At 38.5% G+C, this 22,550-nt stretch overlaps 1 protein-coding gene across 1 annotated transcript in view; it reads right to left on the bottom strand.

Annotated features, from left to right (window-relative positions):
- Window positions 1-1,175: 1,175 nt before the first annotated feature.
- The window catches only part of LOC124776882 (cysteine-rich motor neuron 1 protein-like), a 47,351-nt gene continuing 25,976 nt past the window's right edge, over window positions 1,176-22,550 (bottom strand). Inside the window, exons 5-9 of the mRNA XM_047252066.1 lie at window positions 20,053-20,229; window positions 18,197-18,355; window positions 9,781-10,191; window positions 9,372-9,554; window positions 1,176-3,928 (exon numbers count right to left, since the gene is read on the bottom strand). Coding sequence (XP_047108022.1) covers window positions 3,570-3,928; window positions 9,372-9,554; window positions 9,781-10,191; window positions 18,197-18,355; window positions 20,053-20,229 — 1,289 coding nt within the window. The 3' untranslated portion in view covers window positions 1,176-3,569. The remainder of the gene's footprint in view (window positions 3,929-9,371; window positions 9,555-9,780; window positions 10,192-18,196; window positions 18,356-20,052; window positions 20,230-22,550) is intronic.

Here is a 22,550-nt window from a genome sequence, read left to right as displayed (position 1 = left end):
TTCTTCTACAATTTGTACCATTAGTATATTTAATTCTTAAAGTTGACAATCATGATGAGATAGACCACCGACTATTGATTTTACAGTTAAACCATTGCAGGTTGTTGGAATTGAAAACAATTTTCCAATAGCTTTGCACTACGTCCTTCAGTCATCATAGGGAATTTTACTCTAGATCGTAATCCAAAGCTGGACATCAACAATGCTAGATGCCCTCTGTCATTACTATCTGAGAGAAAATCAGCTCTAAAATCTCAATGAATTATTCTCGCATTAAGTGTCCATAACCATATTAAAACTGTTTCTAGTTGCCTTATCAAAGCTATGATACTTCCATCTGGTGGCCAGTAATCTGTCAATACTACAAACATGTGTATTTTCTGGTTCACACATATAGCACAGCATTCAATAACCTGTCTGACACAACATTCCTTGATTTGAAGGGCCCGGGACTTAACTCCATCTCTTTTCATTTACAGCTACTCCCCATTTCTTCTTAGGGGTTTTACTGCAGTATGCTATTAGCTCGTGTCCATTGATATGTGTGTATTCCATTCCATGTGATGTTCTGATATGCACAAGGTTGCTGAAATTTCATCTCTCCTGTCATTTTCCTTAATGGGTATCTGAAGTTCATGCTTTATAATAATTTGTTTTGTCTAAGCTTCAGTATTTTGTTGTGCTGGAAGCTGTTTCATCTATAAATGTGTTTTGGATTAATTTACCCCAAAAGAAGGCCTAGAGAACACATTGGAATTTATTGGGATAAGATGGATACTGTTTTGGTTACATGGATGTTTCTGGTAGTTATCTGTGCAAGTAACTTGTTGCCGGAAACATTCACATGCAAACAATGGCATGTGAGGGGCAGTGTGTCAGTCACATGCGAATGCTCTTATAGCTGGGTAGTTTTTGAAGTTTTGCATTAACACACTGCGCAGAACACATCATCCAGGACTTATCATATTGCTCACATGATTTCTTGTAAAATCTGTGGAATGAATGACAAGTTGCATTTCTGATCTTAACGCAATACTGAGCTGTAGCACATTCAAATCATATAAAATCAATCCTGAAACAGAAATATGCACTAGGAAAACTAACATACACAAATAGAAATACACAAGCAGAAAATGTGGTTAGTTGAGTAACAACCAACAAAAAATAATCCAGTGCACGTTTATTTAAAAACTTTCAAACAGTACATCTTTCTCTCTTAAGACAAGATAGTGTTTCATACATGATTATCTTTAAGTACTCATTGATGCACTGAAAGAATACAAAAGTGACTTATTTAAATTTTCCGAGGAAATTCATGGTTGTGGTACGTGTAGATGTTGTTTATTCACGCAGATTATTCTTAACACTGAATATATGTAACACGAAACAGTCAGTGACAAAAACACAAACCAGATGTCACTTGCAAATATATTGCCTCACTTAAAGGCACATTGAGGCTGGAGTAATGATTTTCATGGTATTTCACCCAAGTCAGCAGACATATCTATGTTCATTTAAGCACTTTACCTAAAGTGTGCAGCACAAGTGAAAATAATATGTAATAAAATGTGTTGTATACCTTATATGAAATTAAATTTCTGTAGTAGCATAAATAATAAAATGTGAGAATACTGAGTTTCAGCTATTATGCTTTGGTGAAACTAAATACAGTAATATCAGTGTCAGCTATTGGTCATGATAGTGTCATATAGTAGCAATATAAATGTATATTTTTACTATGTGGAGTTCATTACAAAAATACTAAATTTTGACATCAACATATTACTGAAAACATAACTTTCAGTTGATATTTCCTATATTGTCTGTGCTGAATCATACATATGTCCTCATCTGTATTGCATCATTCCAGAAAAAGAAACAATAAGTTCCTCAACATTTACTTCTTGAAATCAATTTATTAGGCTATTCGTCTGAGAAAAGTGTCACTTCAAATGTTTCTTAAACATTGTTCTTACAAATAGATTTATTTATTTGATGGCAAATAATTACTTTTTTAGAATTCCTAACATTCACATTTCAAATGAAGAAATGAATATGGTGTCAATATAAGAGACTCTATTCCTTTAAATGTATATCACAGTTTCATATATACTGAAGAATAGTTTTGACTTTGTAGGCTAAAATTTTAGTGAGAGAAGTTACATACATTGGCAGCAAATAATACAACAGCCGTGGAAAAATGTTTAAGTTTAAGCTATAGATGGCACACATCTGGAAGCCCACAATATTGACAGTAAGCAGGGAATGTTAAATAATGAAATTTTGCCACATTTCATTTCATTTAGTAAACTTCACACCTTATAAATGAAGAGAAGAGCGCTGTATGTCAGCACAGGCATCCTTACTGTCATGGAGAAATGTTCACAGTATAGCTGTGATTTTAAATAAAATAATTAAAAATTATGCTTGACATACAGAGATTTCTTCTGAAATCCATCATAAATTTTCTACATTCATTTCACATAAATGAAGGTATTAACGCCATTACAAATGTATGAGATCAATATAACTCATTGAAGGAAACTTCAAATGTGTATTTGTATGCATACTCTGGATACATAGAACAGCAGTCTTTTTCTTAGTAGGAAAGCTGTAATCTGATTTTATGTAATAACTATTTTAGCAGTATTAAACTCAGTATACTTCTTCAGCTTGCCACATTATAGTCAATGTAGAACTATGAGTTAAAACTTTTAGCCAGTATATTTCTCTCCTTAGAAAATAATTGCATTTTTTGCTTTCAAAATTTATTACCAGTAAATTAAAAGTTCAGTGTGTTTGTTTTTTCAAATCTGCACATGACTTGCCAAAAGAACAAATGAGTAACCATAAAGATTAGTTGCATTATGTGCCATTTAAATTCTTTGAAAATAGTTCAGTGCTTGGATGCAGCAGCTCTTCAGAGAGCACAATCACTTGCTCATATTGTAATGCTATAAAATTTACCTTAATTTCTTCATAAAAATACACATATAAGTACTTAATACTTCTTCTCTTACTGCTGACAATTTCTTACACACATTGCTTTAACTCTTAAGCATTTTCAAGTAGTAGGAAACATCCTTATGTATATCATTTCTTTTTAATTTGCATTTGTATCACTGTAACAAAGATTTACTTTCCTTTACTGGATACAAGAAAATCATGTTATAACCTCTTACATTTTTAACAGTAAAACCAAACTTTCATAGAAGATTTTACACAGTAATGGAAGCAGAAAACAAGCTCTTTCATACACCTTTAATACTATATTCCTTGTAAAACCTGAAGACATAGTGTCTTGCAAATTGTTCACTTGTAGTATTCTATCAGATTTCAGTTTCCCCAGAATGCACTTGACTCTCAAACCACTCTTACATAATCTTCTTGCTGTTTTATAAAGATTGTAGCTTGCAAGTCTTTCAAAGCAGTTTATGAGAAGTGTTTAGAGTGATGTCTTTTTGTGGATGGAAACCGAGGAACTATAACACTTGATAGTGAAACTATCTTTTATTCTTTTTTGTAGAAACAAAAAAGACGATTAATTTTTTACTTCAGTCATTAGTCATTCATACAGGAGCCAATGCAGTCTTTTCTGTTGCTCCAAATGATGGTGATTTTACAAAGTCACTAAACTGTGTAGTGTCATAAGTAGGGACATATTTGTAATGACAAGGTTCACATTTAGACTGCCTGTCCCCACTAGTATAGCGAGGTGGTGCAAAAGAATCTCTGTGCACATAATTATTATATGCAGAACTGGGACACGATTTCAGACTGCCCAGTTTGTATTGCTTCTTTCTGTAACACTGCCACATTAGGTAGAATGCCATTACAGCAACCAGGAAAAATAGTAGTCCAATAATAATGCTGTATGTTCTCTCATCAAATAATGGCCCTTCTGCAGGTGCTCTTCCAGATGCATGATCTGTGAAAGAATTAACAATATTATTTTTGTGAGTTTGGCCAGAATAGCAGAATAAATCAGATAAACTGCACTGACATTAAATTACTATTAAGGTAGCTTCATGCTTTAGACAGGTGTATGATATTTGGAACTCCAAGGCTAAAAAAGATTCTCCTGGGGCAACAACAAAACGACAATAAAAAACATTAACTGTTTGTATTATAGAAACTTTTATGACACTAAATATTAATCAGTGAACCTTATAAAACTGAATTTTGAAAGCTGAAATTTTAAATCTAAAAAGTGTAATGGGCAATTAAAACACCTCTGTATAACTAAAAAATAAGAGATGAATCATTGCCAACATATGCAGAATTCAACTGAATTCAATCTGTATCTTTAGCAGCAAGGTTTCCTTTTCTGGAAATGAAAATATTCAGTGAGTCAGTAGAATTTGTGAAAGTATAGAACCACTTCTAAGTAATGGTCAAGAGGCTTAAGTGTTCCTTCACCATCTGCAAGTAGGATGTGATTATCAAGTGTGGAAGTAGGCAGTAATACAATGGAAAGGAAAATTACTGATGCCCAGGAATATTCTTGGGATGATCAAAATTTGTGGTATGGAAACGTATGACTTTTTTTCCCAGATCGAAGCTGCAGTTGCATTTTGGTAGAGTCACCTTTCAGGTTACTAGACTTTGAGTTATGTTTTTCTAGAGAGTAGATAATACTAAAAATAAACATTTTTTACAGGTTTCTTCTGTGATTTTGCATTTAATCCTTAAATAAATAAACACAACATAACAAGTGGCTAAATTTAAACATTTTAAATTATGACATGTTACAGAGGCTTTGCTTCATCATTAGTTTGGGTTTTTAGCTTATCAGCATTCCTCATGATAGGCCTGAGGTGTGATTCTGCAAGGTGTGCAAAATATGCATTTACAGCTGCCATATCTTTAAATGCAGAATGGCCTGGAAGTCCTAAGGTGTAAAATCTGATGAATGTGATGGGTAATCCAAGTCACAAATCAGATACTTTAATTTTCCCTTTGCCAAGAACCTTCGTTAACAGGTTCATACTCCTGATGAGAGATTTGTTTCCTTTTGCAATACAGGCATCTTTTCACATTATTTGTTGTGTTGGTCCATATTATTTGCCAGTTATTACCATCTGAAATGTAGTCAATGAGAACAATAATTTTTATAGCCATAAAACACTGCCAGATTTGATCAACTCAGACTTTTTATAGTGGCAGGCCACTGAATGCCACCCACTGATCTGAGCGCTATTCTACTCTTCCATTTCTGATCTGAAATGATGGATTCACATCTCATTTGCAGTGACAAATAGGTGTGCATAACTCTGCTGTATTCTTTTGTAAATGATCCAAATATTTACGAGAAATTCATTTCCACTTTTGCTTTGTCACTCAACAAATGTGACACTACCTCTCTCTCTGTGAAATGTTCAAATAAAATGTATCTCCCTCTTTCTTTTAATAAGTATATAAGTATTTTGCCTTTAAAACACACACACACACACACACACACACACACACACACACACACACACACACACACACACACACACACGTAACACTACATTGTGACGAACTCACAATGACTGCAGTTCAGCAGATAGCCTGTGGCCTGGGGCTGTGTTGGGTGGGATGGGTAGAGGAAGAAAAGAGGTGGGAAGTGGGAGGGAAGGCTGGGGATGGGTATCTGGCAGACTGGAAGGAAGGCAGCAGGTGAAGGCAGAGCAGGAATGTGGGAGGGAAAGGCAGCAGATGTGCAGGATAGGAATGCAGCAGAGAGAGGAAGCAGGGTGCTCGAGTTCAATGGGTGCTTCACAATCTGTGCCATCTGGAGTCTTCCCTCCCACACCAGCTTTTCTGAACTGCATAGATGGGAGTTATCCTTTGAACACATCCTTTGTTCCCTTAATCCTCCCGGCCTCAGTCACTGTGAACAAACTGCATCATACCCTCTATCCACTCTATCCAACAGTCCTCTGTGCTGCATCTTCTCCCAATCCACTTTTCCATGTCATTGCAATCATGCGCTACACAATGTCTTCAGCTCTGGTGCCCGTGTGTCACATTCCTACTCCGTGCTCCTGCTTCCTCTCTCTCCCACATTCCTGTATTGGACACCTGTTGCCTCCAGCTGAGCTGCCAGCTGCTCTTCCCCAATCCTCCCTCCCACCTCTCATCTCTTTACTCCTGTACCCACCCCAACTGATGCAACCTCTCACCCCAGACTACCTGCTGAACTGCAGGCGCTGTGTGTTCAGCTGGCTCAATGTAGCATACAACAGTTTAGTCATGGTATCAGTCAGTTCACTAAGTAATCTAGGGAGGTATTGAATCTTGCAGAATATGTTGTTGGATACTGAAATCTTCACTCTAAGTTTTCACACTCCTTTTTCAGTGAATATGCTTGTAATTGAAATGTCAGTCTTCAAAAAACTATGTGAAATATCTGTGCTTATCCAAGGTCACAAAATTTGTATTACAGTCTTATGTGTAGCAAATAGAACAATGTTTGTTGACAAACCATGATCACAATCATGTTTGAAATTTGCAATAATCCAAACCAATAGATTGCAAAACAATTTAAATAACAATAGCACTCAATCCAGTTTGATAATGACCACAATGTTTGGGGGAAACTAGAAAGCTGTCCTCACTACAGGATATTAAACAAACAGAAATTAAATTAAAAACATAATTTGCAAATATATTTATTTATTAAAAGTAACCACCTTTTCAAAATTCAGTGTTCACTGGGAAGCTTACATTGCAGAGGATCGAGAATGCATTTTATTCCTTGCCAGTCTCACTGGATAGCAATTTTATCAAAATATGAAACATTTAAATTGCATCATAATTCACATTTTCAAAATATGCCTTGTGGCACAACTCGGTGGTTCTACCTCATCTGCCATATTTCAGTTCCTGCTGATAACTAGGTTTTTTTTCTTTACTCTAATTCTGCTATAATTTATAAGTAACTAGCCATTAATGGCTTCTGTGCCAAAATACTACTAGTTTTGTTGTGATGGTGAGTAAGGAAGACAGTGGTATATAGTATATAGTGGGTATATAGTGATGTAGATATGTATGTGTGTATGTATAAATGTATGTTATGCTGATATATAGGTGAATTCTCCTTAAGATGACTAATCAATGTTTTACATAGTTAATGGCTCATAATGAAATACAGCCTTATAAAAGGCTTCCATGTTCTATATGTAAAAACATGATAACTCCTTCGTACAGCATGTAATGAAGTTGTCATTGTGGATCTTCAAATGTCTCAGGAGCCATATGAGACATGTGATGCTAAGTGTCTAAAATGTGATGGGCTTCTGTCTGTTCTGTCTCTCTAGCTCTTAAGGCAACATGATGTTCTGCATCTCAGTTCTGGCTGATTTGAGAATGCTCCGAGGTTTGTTGGGTTCAAGTAACTTTTGCTATTTGAGCTCTCTTACAACTCTGTGCTGAATCAGACTTATGTTTGTGAGGCAGGTCATAAAATAAATAATATTAATATGTTTCTTAGGGTCTTGCCTGCTAAATAGTTTTAAATATGGTTCACAAACTTAGCATAGGATTTTATTATTATATCTCCGCAGTATTTCATGGTAAAAACTGTCCAGTTTTGCCAGTTGGTGTAGCAATTCTTTTTAAAATTTGAGAAACAGTTTGAAAGCTTATGAGTATGAACTGTGTCAGTTGCATTAAAAGTGGTTCTGTATGCAGAAATGTGCACACCAGAAACTGTGCAACTCAAGATCCTTGATGTTTAATAACTTCTGAGTGATTTCTATAACATAAATTAATGAATGTCTTTACTAAACTGTGTTATGATTTACAACTGGCATGGAAAGCTATTGTCATCAAAATTAGTGATTGTTGGACAGGATACATATTGACTTAATTGAACAACCAGAGTGTGTTTTTCTCTGATAAATTACTACGGGATTGTGCTAAGTGTGAATTGTGACTTTTTCAAAGGAATTTGAACTGTTTTTGTGCCTCAATAGAACAGTTAACTTTGCCACTGTAATTGTATGTGCTGATCTGGTTCAGTGTGCTAGTATAATTTTCAGAGTTGATAAACTGTTCCCATTCCTATTAATCAAACTTCATGAAGAATAAATGTGTGTTTTAACACAATCTAAATGGTGACAGTATGTACAATTTCGAGCAAATGCTATTCTGCACTCATTTATACTTCCAGCATTATGGTGATCAAAAGTGGTGCTGCCAAGGAGAGACTGTGAGAATCAGATCAGTAGCATTACAACCTTATTGGTATTCTTGATCACACCTGAATTCATTTTAGACTTTTATAATTTTAACTTAATAAACAACACTTGAAAAGTCCCTGTAAAGAGAAAAGTGATGTTTAAAATATAAACACTATAAATCGTAATTCCATAAATAGCATCCACTATGAAACTATGAAATTTATTCATGACAATCTTAGAAATCTGATACATTTGTATAACAAATATTGTGCACTTTTAATCAATTGTGTAAGGAGGTCAAAATTTATTTGAAATTTGCAGAGTGCCAGCCATTTTTTGAAGCTGTGGCACTGACAGGCATTTTGTTTATTGCTGAAATGTTGAGCTGATGTGTTTTCTGATGTGCTCTCCTATGATAAGTGTGATGCAGTGATGTCAGCTACTGTGCTATGTTTTGTTATTCTGAACTGGCGTTACTCTTCTCATGAATAAATGCAGATTATAAGCTAATATATGTGATTACTGGTTTTATTTGAAATTTCACATGAACCAATTAAAATAAACTGTTTGTAGAAAGCTGAACCTGAGATGCTTAGTGACGCAGTTTCAACATCAAGGGGGTTAATGCAAAGAAAGATAATAAGTTATTACTTGAAAGCACTATAGTTTTCAAACAAATTTGAATTTTTTTGTACTGACATCACGTGATGAGCGATAGCAACCATGCATTCCTGCAGAGAACTGTGAGTTCTCTCTAACCCCCCCCCCCTCTCTCTCTCTCTCTCTCTCTCTCTCTCTCTCAGTGTGTGTGTGTGTGTGTGTGTGTGTGTGTGTGTGTGTGTGTGCGCGCGCACCATGTAATGGTGAATTAAATAGAAAATGAACTGGCATATGTAACTTACAAACCTGCTACAGTTCAGGTAGAATAGTAATAATACCAGAGTAGCTAGGACAAGGCAAAGGCAAGAAAGTAGGAAAATATGACACACCCAAAATGTAAGGTGCACCATGAAAATATGACTGCCTTCTTACAATAGCAAACACCCTTACCCACACAAAAGCAAATATAATTGTATCATAGAGGAATAAAATTCCATTTCTAAACATCTAGATAACAAACAAGAATAATGCTGAAGTATAAATGAAAATCTTTGATACTTTATTTAGGGCAATAATATATAGACCATTAATTTGTTTTTTTACCTTCACATGTAGAACAGCAGTCTGATCTTGCAACCATGTTTGGGCATTTCTCTGAGCAGGTCTGTCTAATGCAAAATCTTTCTCCATTCAGGCATTCACATTTGTTACAGTCATCTTCATCCCACTTCTCTCCAGATTTATATGTTATGTTTCCAACAGTGCAGCTGCTTGATATGCCTTTATCTGTAGGAATTAAAGTAATTGGCTTAAAATAGATGACTACATAATATAACTGATCTCAGTTTTACAGCTCTAGATAGTTTTTCTGTAGAAAATCTAAAGAGCGTGAGACAAAAGCAACATACAGAATTTTCATGTAATTGCTAAAATGAATGGATAGGTGAAGAAAACTTATAGAAAGATTTGGAGATCAAAGCTCGCAGAGTCAATTAAATGAAAGAAAACTCACCAAGACAAACTGGGCAGCACTGGTTTTTAATCAATACTGATATCTCACATTGTGTTCCAGGACATTTTTCAGCGAAGCATTCTGTCTTTCCATCATTGCAGATACAGCTGCTGCAACTGTGTTCTCTCCATAATTCACCATGAGCTCTTCTGTGTGTAACACACGCTTCTTTATCTTCCACTGACGGTAATGTGAAATTAGGACAGGATGGACAGCATCTGTCACTGTGAAAGACAGGCTGCAAACATGGTGTTGGTGGGCACTCTTCAGCTTTGCACATAACCTGGCCAGAGTGGCAAAGACATCTTGTGCATGTATTCAGTGACCAGGTTTCTCCTTCCAAGTGGAATAAACCATCAACAGAGAAGCATCCAGTAGTTGGTTGATGCTGTGGTTGTTCCTCTGCGTTATCTGAAAGTGTTCAATGGATTAAGTTTTATAATCCTGTATTAACCACATCAAACATGCATTCTCCAGTTTATAGAAACAGTTCAGGTACTCATGTATGCACAAAATTTTTATTGTTAGTTACTATATCTTATAATATTCAGATGTATTGAGTCTTATGCAATTCATATCTCTTATGTTAATGTCTTTAAATATGTCTGCTTGTGTCTGTATATGTGTGGATGGATATGTGTGTGTGTGTGCGAGTGTATACCCGTCCTTTTCCTCCCCTAAGGTAAGTCTTTCCGCTCCCGGGATTGGAATGACTCCTTACACTCTCCCTTAAAACCCACATCCTTTCGTCTTTCCCTCTCCTTCCCTCTTTCCTGATGAGGCAACATTTTGTTGCGAAAGCTTGAATTTTGTGTATATGTTTGTGTTTGTTTGTGTGTCTATTGACCTGCCAGCGCTTTCGTTTGGTAAGTCACATCATCTTTGTTTTTAAATGTATATTAAGTGTTATACAATTCATATAAGGGATGTTGCCAACAAACTTATGATATTTAAAGATATGAATGAAAAATGTTAGATGAGAGGAATAACTGAAATATGAGTTGAAAAGGTAAAGGAGGGAACAAAATGGACAGTGAAAATAAGACTGAAGAGACTAAAGTGCAGTCTTACAGGCTGTAATTTATTGACTTAAAATCAGTAAAAAGTGAACTACCACATACTACACTTTTCAAAAGAGTATCCATATGCCCAAGAAGAAAGATTTTTCTTTGCAAGAAAGAAAAACCGTCTCATTGCAAGCATAGCTATCTCTGAAAGGACAAATCATCTGAGATCCTTTATGAGAGTGGTCATGTCATGAAGTTTTATAAATATTACTTAACCCAGCAATAGACATTCCATTGATAGCTTTTATTTAGAACAAGTGATATGCCACAGTGGGCCTCATTAACAAAAAAGATATAGTGAGTATATCTCAATACGGGTTTAAATGAGGACTGGCAAACAAATCTATTTCGTTTTTCATAATAAATCACTTACAAAAGGTCAAAGCTATGTACAAAGACAAGCAACTGAAATCATTAACTGAAATTCTATCTGAAAGTACAGGGTGGTGCAAGAAAAACCAGCCCCGAGTACAGCCTGCTCATTAGTTACGCACAAACTGTTGCCTCCCATGAGGACATACAACAACAAACAGTTTAAAATGTAACATTTAGATAATGAAGAAATAACAAATAAGCTAATACTTTTGTTGTATCTGCTAGTGGCTCTGAATGTGCTACAAGTCAGAAAACAGTAGAAAGTGCATACTGTTCATACATACAGGCTCATGTAAGATATGGCCTCACAGTTTGGTCCCTTTAACCCCATCAATCCCATCACTGCATAATTCTGGGATAATTCTCCAGCTGCTCTTGGCAGAAGAGAACCATGAGGACCATTAATGGAAGCAAAACTAGAGACTCTTGCATATCTTTTTTCAGAAAGTTTGAAATCTTAACATTGTTCTGAGACAGTAAAATTCTTTAAAAAACTACATAGTGCCAATGGAATGCAGTCTAAAGAAAAACAGTGACATTCACAAATATTACACTATGATAAACTGAAACACGTATGTGTTACACACTTATACACAACTTCATCAAAAGGGACCATTTCACATGGGCCTTCAGCTGATCAATAGGCTTGCCACAAGCATAAAGCCTATTGAAGACAAGACACAATTTTATAAAGTTATGAAGTCTTATTTACTAAGTCAATGTTTTTACTTTATGATTAAGTGCAACACATGAACTACTGAGTGAAAATACCATAATCTATTGAATGTAATTATTAACATAATTTTGGATTGGATTGGATTGGATTGCTGCGGTTAAAGGGACCAAACTATGAGGCTATCAACCCTTCCATATTATATGCATCAAGCCAGGATGAGTCTTTCAAGAGGAAGGACACAGATGACAATTACTGAGGAATCTGATTTAACTGAGAATCCACAAAACCAAGAGACAGCAGCAAGCAGATGTAAGAGAGGGGTAAGAGGATGTAGGTGAGTGAGTTGCTCCACGCAGAAAGCAGCTGGAAGCCCCTGGGACATCTTATGCAATGTAAGATTCTCACTCTATTACCACAAGAAAACTAGCATGTGGACAAGATGATAACATACATTAAATGTATTTGCAGTTGCAAATATGGACAACCATCAGCTGTGTAATGGAATGACAACAATGAAAATTTGTACCGGACAGGGACTCAAACCTGTATTTTCCGCTTATCATGAGCAGATGCACCACAGACATTGCAGTATCATAAGATGATAACACTTCAGGAAAATTAACAATGATGATGCACAGTAAACCAACAAAATATGTAAAACAATAAGAATAATTACAAAAGGTGGGAAGGGCAGGAGCTAGGCTGGCCACCAACCAAGGGCAGCCCTGGGACACATGGGCCAGTGCAGGCACTGGGGCATCCTTCCAATCCCTCCAGTAGCCAAGAAGGCAAATGTGCCCAGCTTCACAGAGGGGAATAGGAACCAACTTTACAGGCAAACGTAAAACTTGATCTAATGTTTTGATGCTGTCCACTAGCACCAGAGGCAGCATGTCAGCAAGTTTAATGCTTTGCTATAATGTGGCCAAATTAAGGCTCTCTAGTAGGATGTGGACCACTGTCAGGCAGACACATCGACAATGGGGTGGACCCTAACATCAGAGGACGTAGCCATGGGTCAATCAAGTATGGCCAAAGCAAAGCTGTTGGAGAATGGTAGATTTGCTGTGAGAAGCACAAAGGGAAGATTGCTGCATGGTTGTGGTCCTGTTTATTATTGTTGATGGTTTGTTTGGAGAAACCAGGGCACACCAATCTGTGTTCCAGGTCCCTAGCCAATCTGTGTTCCAGGTCCCTAGCAACTGATGGCTTAGGGTCTACTGAAGTTTTGGTTCTGGTATACCTATCTCCAAGTCAGCAGCCTGGTAGCCAACTTGGTCAACCAGTCAACATGTTTGTTTCCTGGGATACCAACATGAACTGGGTTCCAGACAAAGGCAAATGGCTGTACAGCTTGATGAAGGTAAGAGAGGAGATCCAGGACAGCCACTACCAATGGTATAGCTTGAAGACTATTCAGGGAGTCACTGCCTATTGAGAATATCTTGCTGGTGCAAGAACACATTTGACTGAGGGCTTTAGCAATGGCCACCAATTCTGCATAGAACATACGGCATTCATTTAGCATCTTGCATGCATATGGGAAAACCTGGTTTGTGTGTCCACCATAGAGCCATCAATGTATACCACTTCTGAAAATGGAAATCAATCAAGTGTGGCCAGAAACAGGTGGAGAAAGACCATGGGATCAACAAAGTCATTCAGTCCAAAGGATAGATCGAGACAGAGTCAAGAACAGGGTATACACTATGGGGGCATATGTGATTGCTCCCTGACAAGAGGCGACAATAGGAGAAGTTGGATACACTAACTGTGACTGGGACTCTAGTCCTGGGGCTCTTTTGTGGGTGGTGGATCTCCCTAACAGGAGAAATGGCATGATACTTCAGGTGCTCAAGGAAGCAGTGAATGTGTACCCATATTGAGCAGCAGTTGCTGGTACCTGATCTGTAGTGGAGGGACCCCAGTCTCTGTGAGCAGGCTGTTCACTGGACTGATCAGAAAGGCACCTGTCACAAGTAGATCCCCACAATGGTGTACTGAGTTCACCATCTAAAAAGCCGAAGGTGATTCTGATCCATTTGCCAGATTTTCATAATCACGATCAGACAGCATCAGAGCTCTGCAACAGCATGGAGTAGTCTGCACCCCAGCTGGTGTTACTGGGACAGCAAAGAGTATTAGAGCATGACAAGCACTTTCATTTAAAGTGGCAAAGATGGTGAAGCCATATCAACCAGGTCCCAAAAAGTGATAAAACTCCATCACATTGAGAAATTGGCTGTTGAGGTACAGTACTGGTTGTGGATGGACAATACAGTGGTGACAGATGTGTGTAATGCATATCTTGGTGGCTGAAAACCCAAAACCATTGTAAGAAGCCAGGACTGCAACTTTCATATGGCATCCTGCAATCAGCCTTCAGCAATACCCACAGTGGAGGAGCAATAGTAAATGCAAAAATCAACATCGTACAGAGAGGGCGACAATGTGACGCCACAGTTGCAGCTAGGCCATTGATAGCCACTAGAAAAAAGAACACACTCAGAACTGAGCCCTGCATGATCCCATTCTCTTATATATGGGAGATACTGTGGGAAGCACCAACCTGAACCCAGGAAGTACAGTTGCATCAAGAAGTTCTGGACTAAAAAAGGGTAACAAGGATGTGACAATGCCTCGTGGTGTCATAAGCCTTCTGCTAATAACAAGAGACATTTACTGTGTTGACACCAGGCAAAAGCTGATCAGCTCACAGACTCCAAGCAGACTAAAATTGTCAGCAGTAGAACAGCCTTGAGGAAAACCACCCTGGGACAGAGCCAAACAACCTCGAGACTCAAGGTACCAACACAACCACCAGCTGTCTTTCAAGCAACTTGCAGAAAATATTAGTGAGAATATTTGGGCAATAGCTCTCCATCTCAAGGGCGGTGTACCTGGTTTCAGTACTGGGGCAATCACACTTTTTCACCATATAGACGGGAACTCACCTTTGCTCCTGATACAATTGAAGATGGCAACGATATGACATTGGCAATCCACTGATTGGTGAATGTGGTCTGACCTTGTAGCCAAGTCAGGGCAAAGGCATAGGGTACTGAGGATTTCCCACTCATTGAACGGACAATTAAATGGCTCTATGCGAGGTGTATCAAAAGGTAAGTGAATTTGCTTCATCCACTATTTGAGGCCGTGAAATGCAGGCTGATAATTCTCAGATACAGAAGCTCGAGCATAACAGAGAGCAAAATGTTTGGTGACAGCATCTGGGTCAGTGTAGACAACACCATTCAGAGAGATACTGTGTACAACTGTGGGGGCTGGTGTCTATAGAGATTTCTGAAATCTGATTGGGGGTGGGGGATCCCAAGCAAGGAATAGGGAATCGCTAAGTTAGCTGCTGACAGAACGGCTGCGGTTGTGCTCTGGACAGCTGCACTGATACCTCCACCTGGTGAGGTGCTAAGGACAACAGAAGAGGCAAAGGGGTCACACTCAGCATTGTTGAGAGCACATCTGGGTGGTCATCCAAGTCAGTGATGCTGAGGGAGGCAGAGGGCGACTGGAAAATTATCACAGTCACAAAGGTCATCATGGACTCTCCAGTGGATGGAGGGGAGAAGACCAGGGCTGCAGATGGAAAATTCAATGGCTGAACACGAGCCATATGCCACACTGACGTGCAGGGGCACTGGCACTCAAGAGACAAAGATTAAGCTCTGCGAGCAAAGTTTCAATAGCTTTACTGATGCCAGTGGTTGTAGTTCCACCCCGCAAAGAGTAGTTGGCTTTCAACTTACCAAAAATGAGAAGGGGGAGAGGGAACTGAGAAATCAATGCAGTTTGAGACACTTGATCACAGGGAGTAAGATACACATTAGAATGATAAAATCTATAAATATCCTGACACGAACAGCTACAGCCTCCAAAGTCATACTGAGTGACACATGTTCACAGTAAAGTCCACACATCATTGCAAACTCTGCTCAACAATCTGTCATAGTCATTCTGATTCTTCAAATAGCCCCAGTAGCCATGGAGGATAGAGGGTTGCAATGCTGGGAACCAAGTTTCCTGGAGGGCAAAGCAGAAAGCAAGGAAAACACATAAGATACAGTTCCGAAATAGGTGGTGCCACAAGAGCCATCAGGAACACTGTATTAGGTTCAGAGGTGAAACACACAAGGTTCTGTGACATGGGGACCACAAGAAACTCGTTCACCTTGGGGGTCTTGATGTTTTTGCCAATGATTTCAATGTCCGCGAGGGCTTGTCTGTCCCAGTCTCAGGGACAGAGGAGGAACATGAAGTCCCACAACCAGCAACCTGTAGCTCCTTCAGCTTCTAGCTGGTACCCAGTTGCAGATCAGCAGAATCCTGCAAGATGAGCATCCCAAGGGACCCCTTCCACATGAGAGATGTCAGGGGAGGTTGCTGGTTCTCCGGCTGTGGTTTGGGGAACAACAACCCTGGTGGGTGGGGAGTTGATGCTCCCAAAGTCGGTGTGGGAGAAACAGTAGGTGGAGGGCCACCAACCACCAGGGGAGTGGGTGTAGTCAAGCATCCCTGAGAGGCTGGTGAAGAAGGCACAAAGGGTGAGGGTACTGTTGCTAGAGAGGATTGTCTTGTTACAGCCACAGCAAATGTCATTGTCATACATACAGGATGAAAATGATCGTATTTCTTCTTGGCCTGCTGATACATGAGTCAGTCAAGAGTCTTGTGTTCTTGGATTTTCTTTCTTCTTTGGAAGATGGAGCAGTCAAGTGAACAGGGGGAATGGTTCTTACCGCAGATGGAGGGGCACAAGGAGTGTTTATGTGCAACTGATCTCCACAGTCCCTACAGGTGGACCTGGTGTTACAACTCAATGATATGCGCCCAAATCTCAGGCATTTGAAGCACTACATGTGATGTTGAACATACAGTTTCACACTGCACTGATATACCACCACCTTGACCTTTTCAGACAACGATTTGCCTTCAGAGGCCAAATGACAGCCCCAGTATCAATCCTATTGTCCTTTGGTCACCACTAGACATGACAGACAAAATGCCCACCCTGTCACTCCAAGTTGGCACGTAACTTGTCATCAGTCTGGAAAAGTAGTTCATGGTGGAAGCAGATACTTTGTATCTATTGAGACTGTTATGGGGGTAGGGGGATGATAGTTACAGGAAAGTCACCCAGCTTTTCATAGGTGAGTTGGGTTGGTAAGGATTTCAGTAAATCACCTGAGCCAGGTGCTTGGACAGTTCATTAAAGAGGTCATAGCTACTTCTTTTTTCATTATTGACCAACTGAGTCAGTGCTTATTTCTAATATCACAATGAATCAGATATTAAATAAAACTTTGCTTCATTGCTTTTCATCTCTAGTGACAAAAACAGAATAGACATGCTTTTCTTCCAGTCTGTTAAAGTTGGAAGTACAACATCACAACTGATGATAGAAATTTGCCATACTGTTTTGATACAGAGATGAACTGGCACTCATTTTTCTTTTCTTACTAAACTATGAAATAAAAATAAAAAGAGAAATAACTGTAGGTAAAGAGACTGCAGCACCACAGTTATGCTGAAAGAAGATAACAAAGAAATGAAAGATTTATGTGCCAGCCTATGGCTTCCAAGGACTTTCAAAAGAGGCCAGGAGGACTAATTAAAGAAGGCCTATGTGGAATCTTGTTACTGCCCTGTAGCTACACATAGCGGTATCATTGCAATACAAGACACAGAGGACCAAACCATGAGTTCTGTAGATAATGTGATCCCTCTCATTGTAATTAAGTGTGAAAGTGATGATGCATTACAGCATACAGTTTCTGAATGTGTCCTAAGGCATATATGTTATACCATTATTTCTACAATCACATGCACAGACTGTCCAGAGGATATGCCAGTGGATGATAATGCAGCAGATTTTGTCCTAGTATATCCAAAATGTATTCGGTTCATGTACAGCCTGAGAATTTGATAGACAATGGACTATTGTGGTATCCTCATAAGCCTCTTGGTAAGCTACATGTAAACCTGGAACATAATATTCCATAATGACATTGCAAAACTATGACAGAAAGTAAAAAAAATAGCTTCCATAAATTTGTAAAACTCAGTTCACAGACTGAATGTAGAGATGCCAGAGTCATCTTCAATTCAGAGTTGAATATATGGCAAAAAAACCATGTCATAATGAAACAAATGCATTTTTACTTCTGGATTCTTGTGATAAATGCTACTCTTTGAAAAATTATGCACAATAAGAACAAAGCATTGCAAAATTACAATAAATGTTATGCTAACAATGAAGATATTCAAAATATCCTTATCTCACCTTGACAGTGTGGGCAGCAGTCTTCTGGTGGATTGAAGATGGGTTTGTCACATTTGATAACAGGACACTTAATGACATTACACATCTCCAAACCAGCATGGCAGTAGCACTGGTGACACCCATCAGGCCATGTCATTCCATCTTCAAAAATATGTCCAGCTGCCAAAAGAACTTCTTTTAGAATTTGGGTATATATATCAGAAGATTGAGAAGAAGAAATGGTTATCAGAATTATAGAAATTCCAGGACAGTAAAGACAGACCACCACTCACATCAGAAAAGAAATGAAAACTAATGTGTATGTATCTCATAAGTTGTTGTTGCCTCTGGGGTATCAAAATTTTGTTTTCCCCTGGAGCAGAGAGTGAGTTTATACTATAAATAAACATACACTTATGATGTAGCAGAGAGATGGTCTTGTCAGAAACAGATGAAACAGAACAGGAGGAAGGGGAAGATGACAGAAGATTTTGCAGAATGGAAACAGAGAGGAAGGAAGGACATGGGATAGGAACAAAGGAACAGTGTCAACAGAAAGAAGGCCATTTAGCAGACAGGAAGGAGAAAAGGTTTTTGTAAAATAGGGGCAGAATGAGAGCAAGTATCTAAAGAAGATGAAGTAATAATGGTAAGAATTAATAAAGCAAAAATAAGGTAAACTGGAAAATCTTGAATCACCATGAGAAAATAATGGAAACATAACCAGAAAATAAAATAACAGTGGAGAAACAGGGTCAGGAGAGAGAGAATGTGAGTAAAGGTAGATGGATAGGGAGTAAATAGGGGGAATGCTGAGCTGTGGAATGATTTGGAGGGACACTGGACACTCATCACTAGGTAAAGAGTTCAGAGAGGCTGTTTCTGTTGACAAGAAGGCTGTGGGAGAGAGAAAGGAGAATCAACGAGCTATGAGCCAGAAGGCAACTAAAGAAATCAAATTATTGTGATGTGTAATATACTCTGTAACAGAATGGACTATTTTAATCTTAATGGCAGATAAAAATTGCTGTTATCTAAGGTTACAGCTCTTTGATTGTCATGGCCCCATGTAAGGATGCAAAGTGTGTTCACTGTTATCAGCTGATTACCTAGTTTCATTCACAAATTTTCTACCATTTACTCATTAGCTGTTGCTTATTGTAAGACTAATATAGGAAGTGATTATCTTATACACAGGACAGATCTTACTATTGGATCATTGGAATATGATTGGGCAAGGGGTTGGCAGTAAGAGTGGTTCAAGAATAGACCAAGACACTGCACTGGCTGGATGGATAGCAGAGTGCTTCTTTAGGGATATGTGGGAAGAATACTGGGCAAAAGTTCCTCACCATAGGGCACATCGAATGGTAGGTTGTTAAGCCCTGCCTGAATAACAAAATATGTGGTTACTATTTCTTTGTGGATGGCCAATTGTGGTGCAGAAATTGTCAGGGGTATGGAACAATGTAACGTAGTTGATACAAGAGTGACAACCAGAAAGGTTAATTCCACTTTCTGACACCATTGTGTTCATGGTTGCTAAGTTGATGGATCAACAAAGTTCTTGATGCCATAAAGTCATCCTCCATCAATCTGATGGTTTCAAATGAACTTATGTTTATAGGAAACTCTCTGGCAATTAATACTACTGCACTGTGTAATTGTTATTTATTATTTTTAATACTGAGATCTTAAAATAATGCTTAAGTTAGTTGTTGACTCTTGATCATAGCAATAAAAGACTTTCAGACCACAATTTTTACATTTTACAGGATACCACAGGTTATTTGTGATGCAGGTTTAATGCCAAGATCAGATTATTCATGTCATGATTTTTATCACAGCAGCAGTAAACTTGTAAAACCCGTACTTACAGAGTGTTTTGCACATATTTTCAGACAATTCTTCAGCTGGATACAATTCATCATCATCTTCCATTTCTTGTTCTTCATCAACATCTTCTTCCTCATAATCATGTTCCTCACCTTCTTCTTTACCTTCAGTATTATCCTCAGGTTGCAAAGGAGTAGTATCAGTTTCAACTTCTTTCACTAAAATGAAATAATAATTTGTTAATTAATCAAATGTATGCATTAGCCATAATAATGGTTAGTGTTTACATAAAATGTTTGGATGTCTTATGTTATCCACAAATATAGTTCACTACAAAATACTGTCACATCTAAACCACAATCAACTCCAAATCCAGTGGCAGGGTCATAAATGAAGTTCAATACTTACTACTGAATGCACATTTATTACTTACAGCAAAGTACAACCAGATCTCCTGAATGGAGAATGTGATTATTTATACAAATATTGAATACTCCAGCATGTTAGTATTTAAACAGACATTTCAAACATAAGATATTTCAAGACATTCCAGAAACGATAAATATAACAAATAACTGCTGCTGGGCAAGTTTGAATTGGTGACCCACAGCACACTAACCAGTGATGCTAATGGCTACACCACACCGCATGCAACAGAGCTTGTGGCGTTGCTCCCTCGCCTAGAGAAACAGTGACACACTGTTCGAGGAGTCCTTATTGGAGCTGACTACAGCACCCTGGATCTAAATCTTGTTAATGGTCCTTTGTATGACTTCACTTGTGGATTCTCATGTTCTGGTCAATTTGCTACATTTTCTACACTATGAGCATTAAAAGTGACCATTACCATTGAAGCTTCACGATCATCTGGTGGTTCTTCAGTTTCCTTGAACCTCCCATCGTCTATCTGCACCTCATTGCTGTAGTAGGATTTCATCTATGCTCTTTTGTCTTTTTGATGATATCTTTGACTTTTCATGTGATGAAGGATATGGTATGGCCCCAAATAATGCATTAGCAACCTTTTTGATAGTCCCACTCTCCACAAATCTGTAAAAATCCATACCAAGTCTCCCAGGTTGTATCTCACTGGCTGGTGCTTGGAGTTATAGTGTTCTCAGCCTTTCCCCATATGCAAGCTAGCTGTCTTGCTTCTTCAATCCTATAATGAGGTGTTTCACATAGTCATCCTGAGTATTGTCCAGCTGAAAGGGGAACAATATATCCATTGTCATTTCATCCTCGTGACTGTGGAGCAGAAAGAATGGTATGAAGGCTGCAGTGTTTTGCTTTGCTGTGTTGTATGAGAATGACACGATGGTCAGCATCGTATCCCAATCTTTCTGTTCGGCATCAGTGTACATTGAGAGCGTATCTACCAATGTCTTATTAAAGTGTTTGTGAGGCCATTTATCTGCTAATGGTAGGAAGTTGTCATCCTGTGGCTTATGTCACAATGTGAAATTATCTCTGGCACTAGTCTCAACTGGAGAATTTTTCCATGATCAGAGATTATCTCCCAGGGTAGTCCTTGCTTCAGAATGATGTCTTCTACAAGGAAATCACTATTTCTGGAGCTTCAGCAGTTGGCACAGCTTTGGTAATAGCATAACAAGTGTGGCAATCAGTACAGGCTATTATACAGTTGTTCCAATTTGTCAGACTCAAGAACCTCCCCACTTTAGTGGAATGCTGCTGCTGCAGGCAGGATTGATACCAGATGCCCCGGAGGTAACTACAGCATGTGCATCTGTCATTGACACTCCTTAAAGTGGCACAAGTAGTGTCTAATGAAGTGGTAGAGACCTGGCCAGTAATACCTGCATTTGGTTTGGTCTTGAGTCTTCCAAGTTCCAGATAATTGGGATGATGAGAAACCATTTCCACTACATAGATCACAGGTCCTCTTACATAAAGTTACATCTAGTAACGGTAATCCTGCCTTGGTCAGTTCCTCATTTTTCAAGGCTTCTATGGTATTCAGCAATGCTGGATCTCCCTCTGATCAGCAGCAACATCATTTAATGCAGAAATTACTGAGATTCCATCCACACTGCAGTATTATACCAAAGGATTCCTCGAAAAGCAGTCAGCATCCTTTTGTATGGTTTAATTTTTGTATACCATTGTGACGTTGTGCTCCTGATGCCTTGGTGCCCACCACACCAGTCAACTTAATAGATCCTTCAAGTTAGTCAGTCAGCATAGAGAATTTTATCCCTCACAACTATGAAAGGTTTTCCAAATAATATGGCTGGAATTTTGAAAAAATGACAGTGTCATACAGACAGCAAAGACACATCGTTCATTTAAGGTGTTGATGCAGGTTGTCTGACGTATGTCCAAAGATGGCTGCATTCTTGCATAGTCCAAACTAAATGAATTTGAACTCTTAGAGGCCATCAGGAGTTACAAAGCCAATCTTTTTCTGGTCATCCCCATCAACATTGATGTACTAGTAGGCTGTCTACATGTCAGTAGTTGAGAAGTGCATAGCTTCTTTCAACCAGTCCAGGGAGTCATCAGTGTGCATCAATGG

The sequence above is a fragment of the Schistocerca piceifrons genome, chromosome 2 (genome assembly GCF_021461385.2).
Source record: "Schistocerca piceifrons isolate TAMUIC-IGC-003096 chromosome 2, iqSchPice1.1, whole genome shotgun sequence".
Lineage (NCBI taxonomy): Eukaryota > Metazoa > Arthropoda > Insecta > Orthoptera > Acrididae > Schistocerca > Schistocerca piceifrons.
Note: the sequence above shows the minus strand (reverse complement) of the source record. Positions and strands in the feature narration are given on the sequence as shown.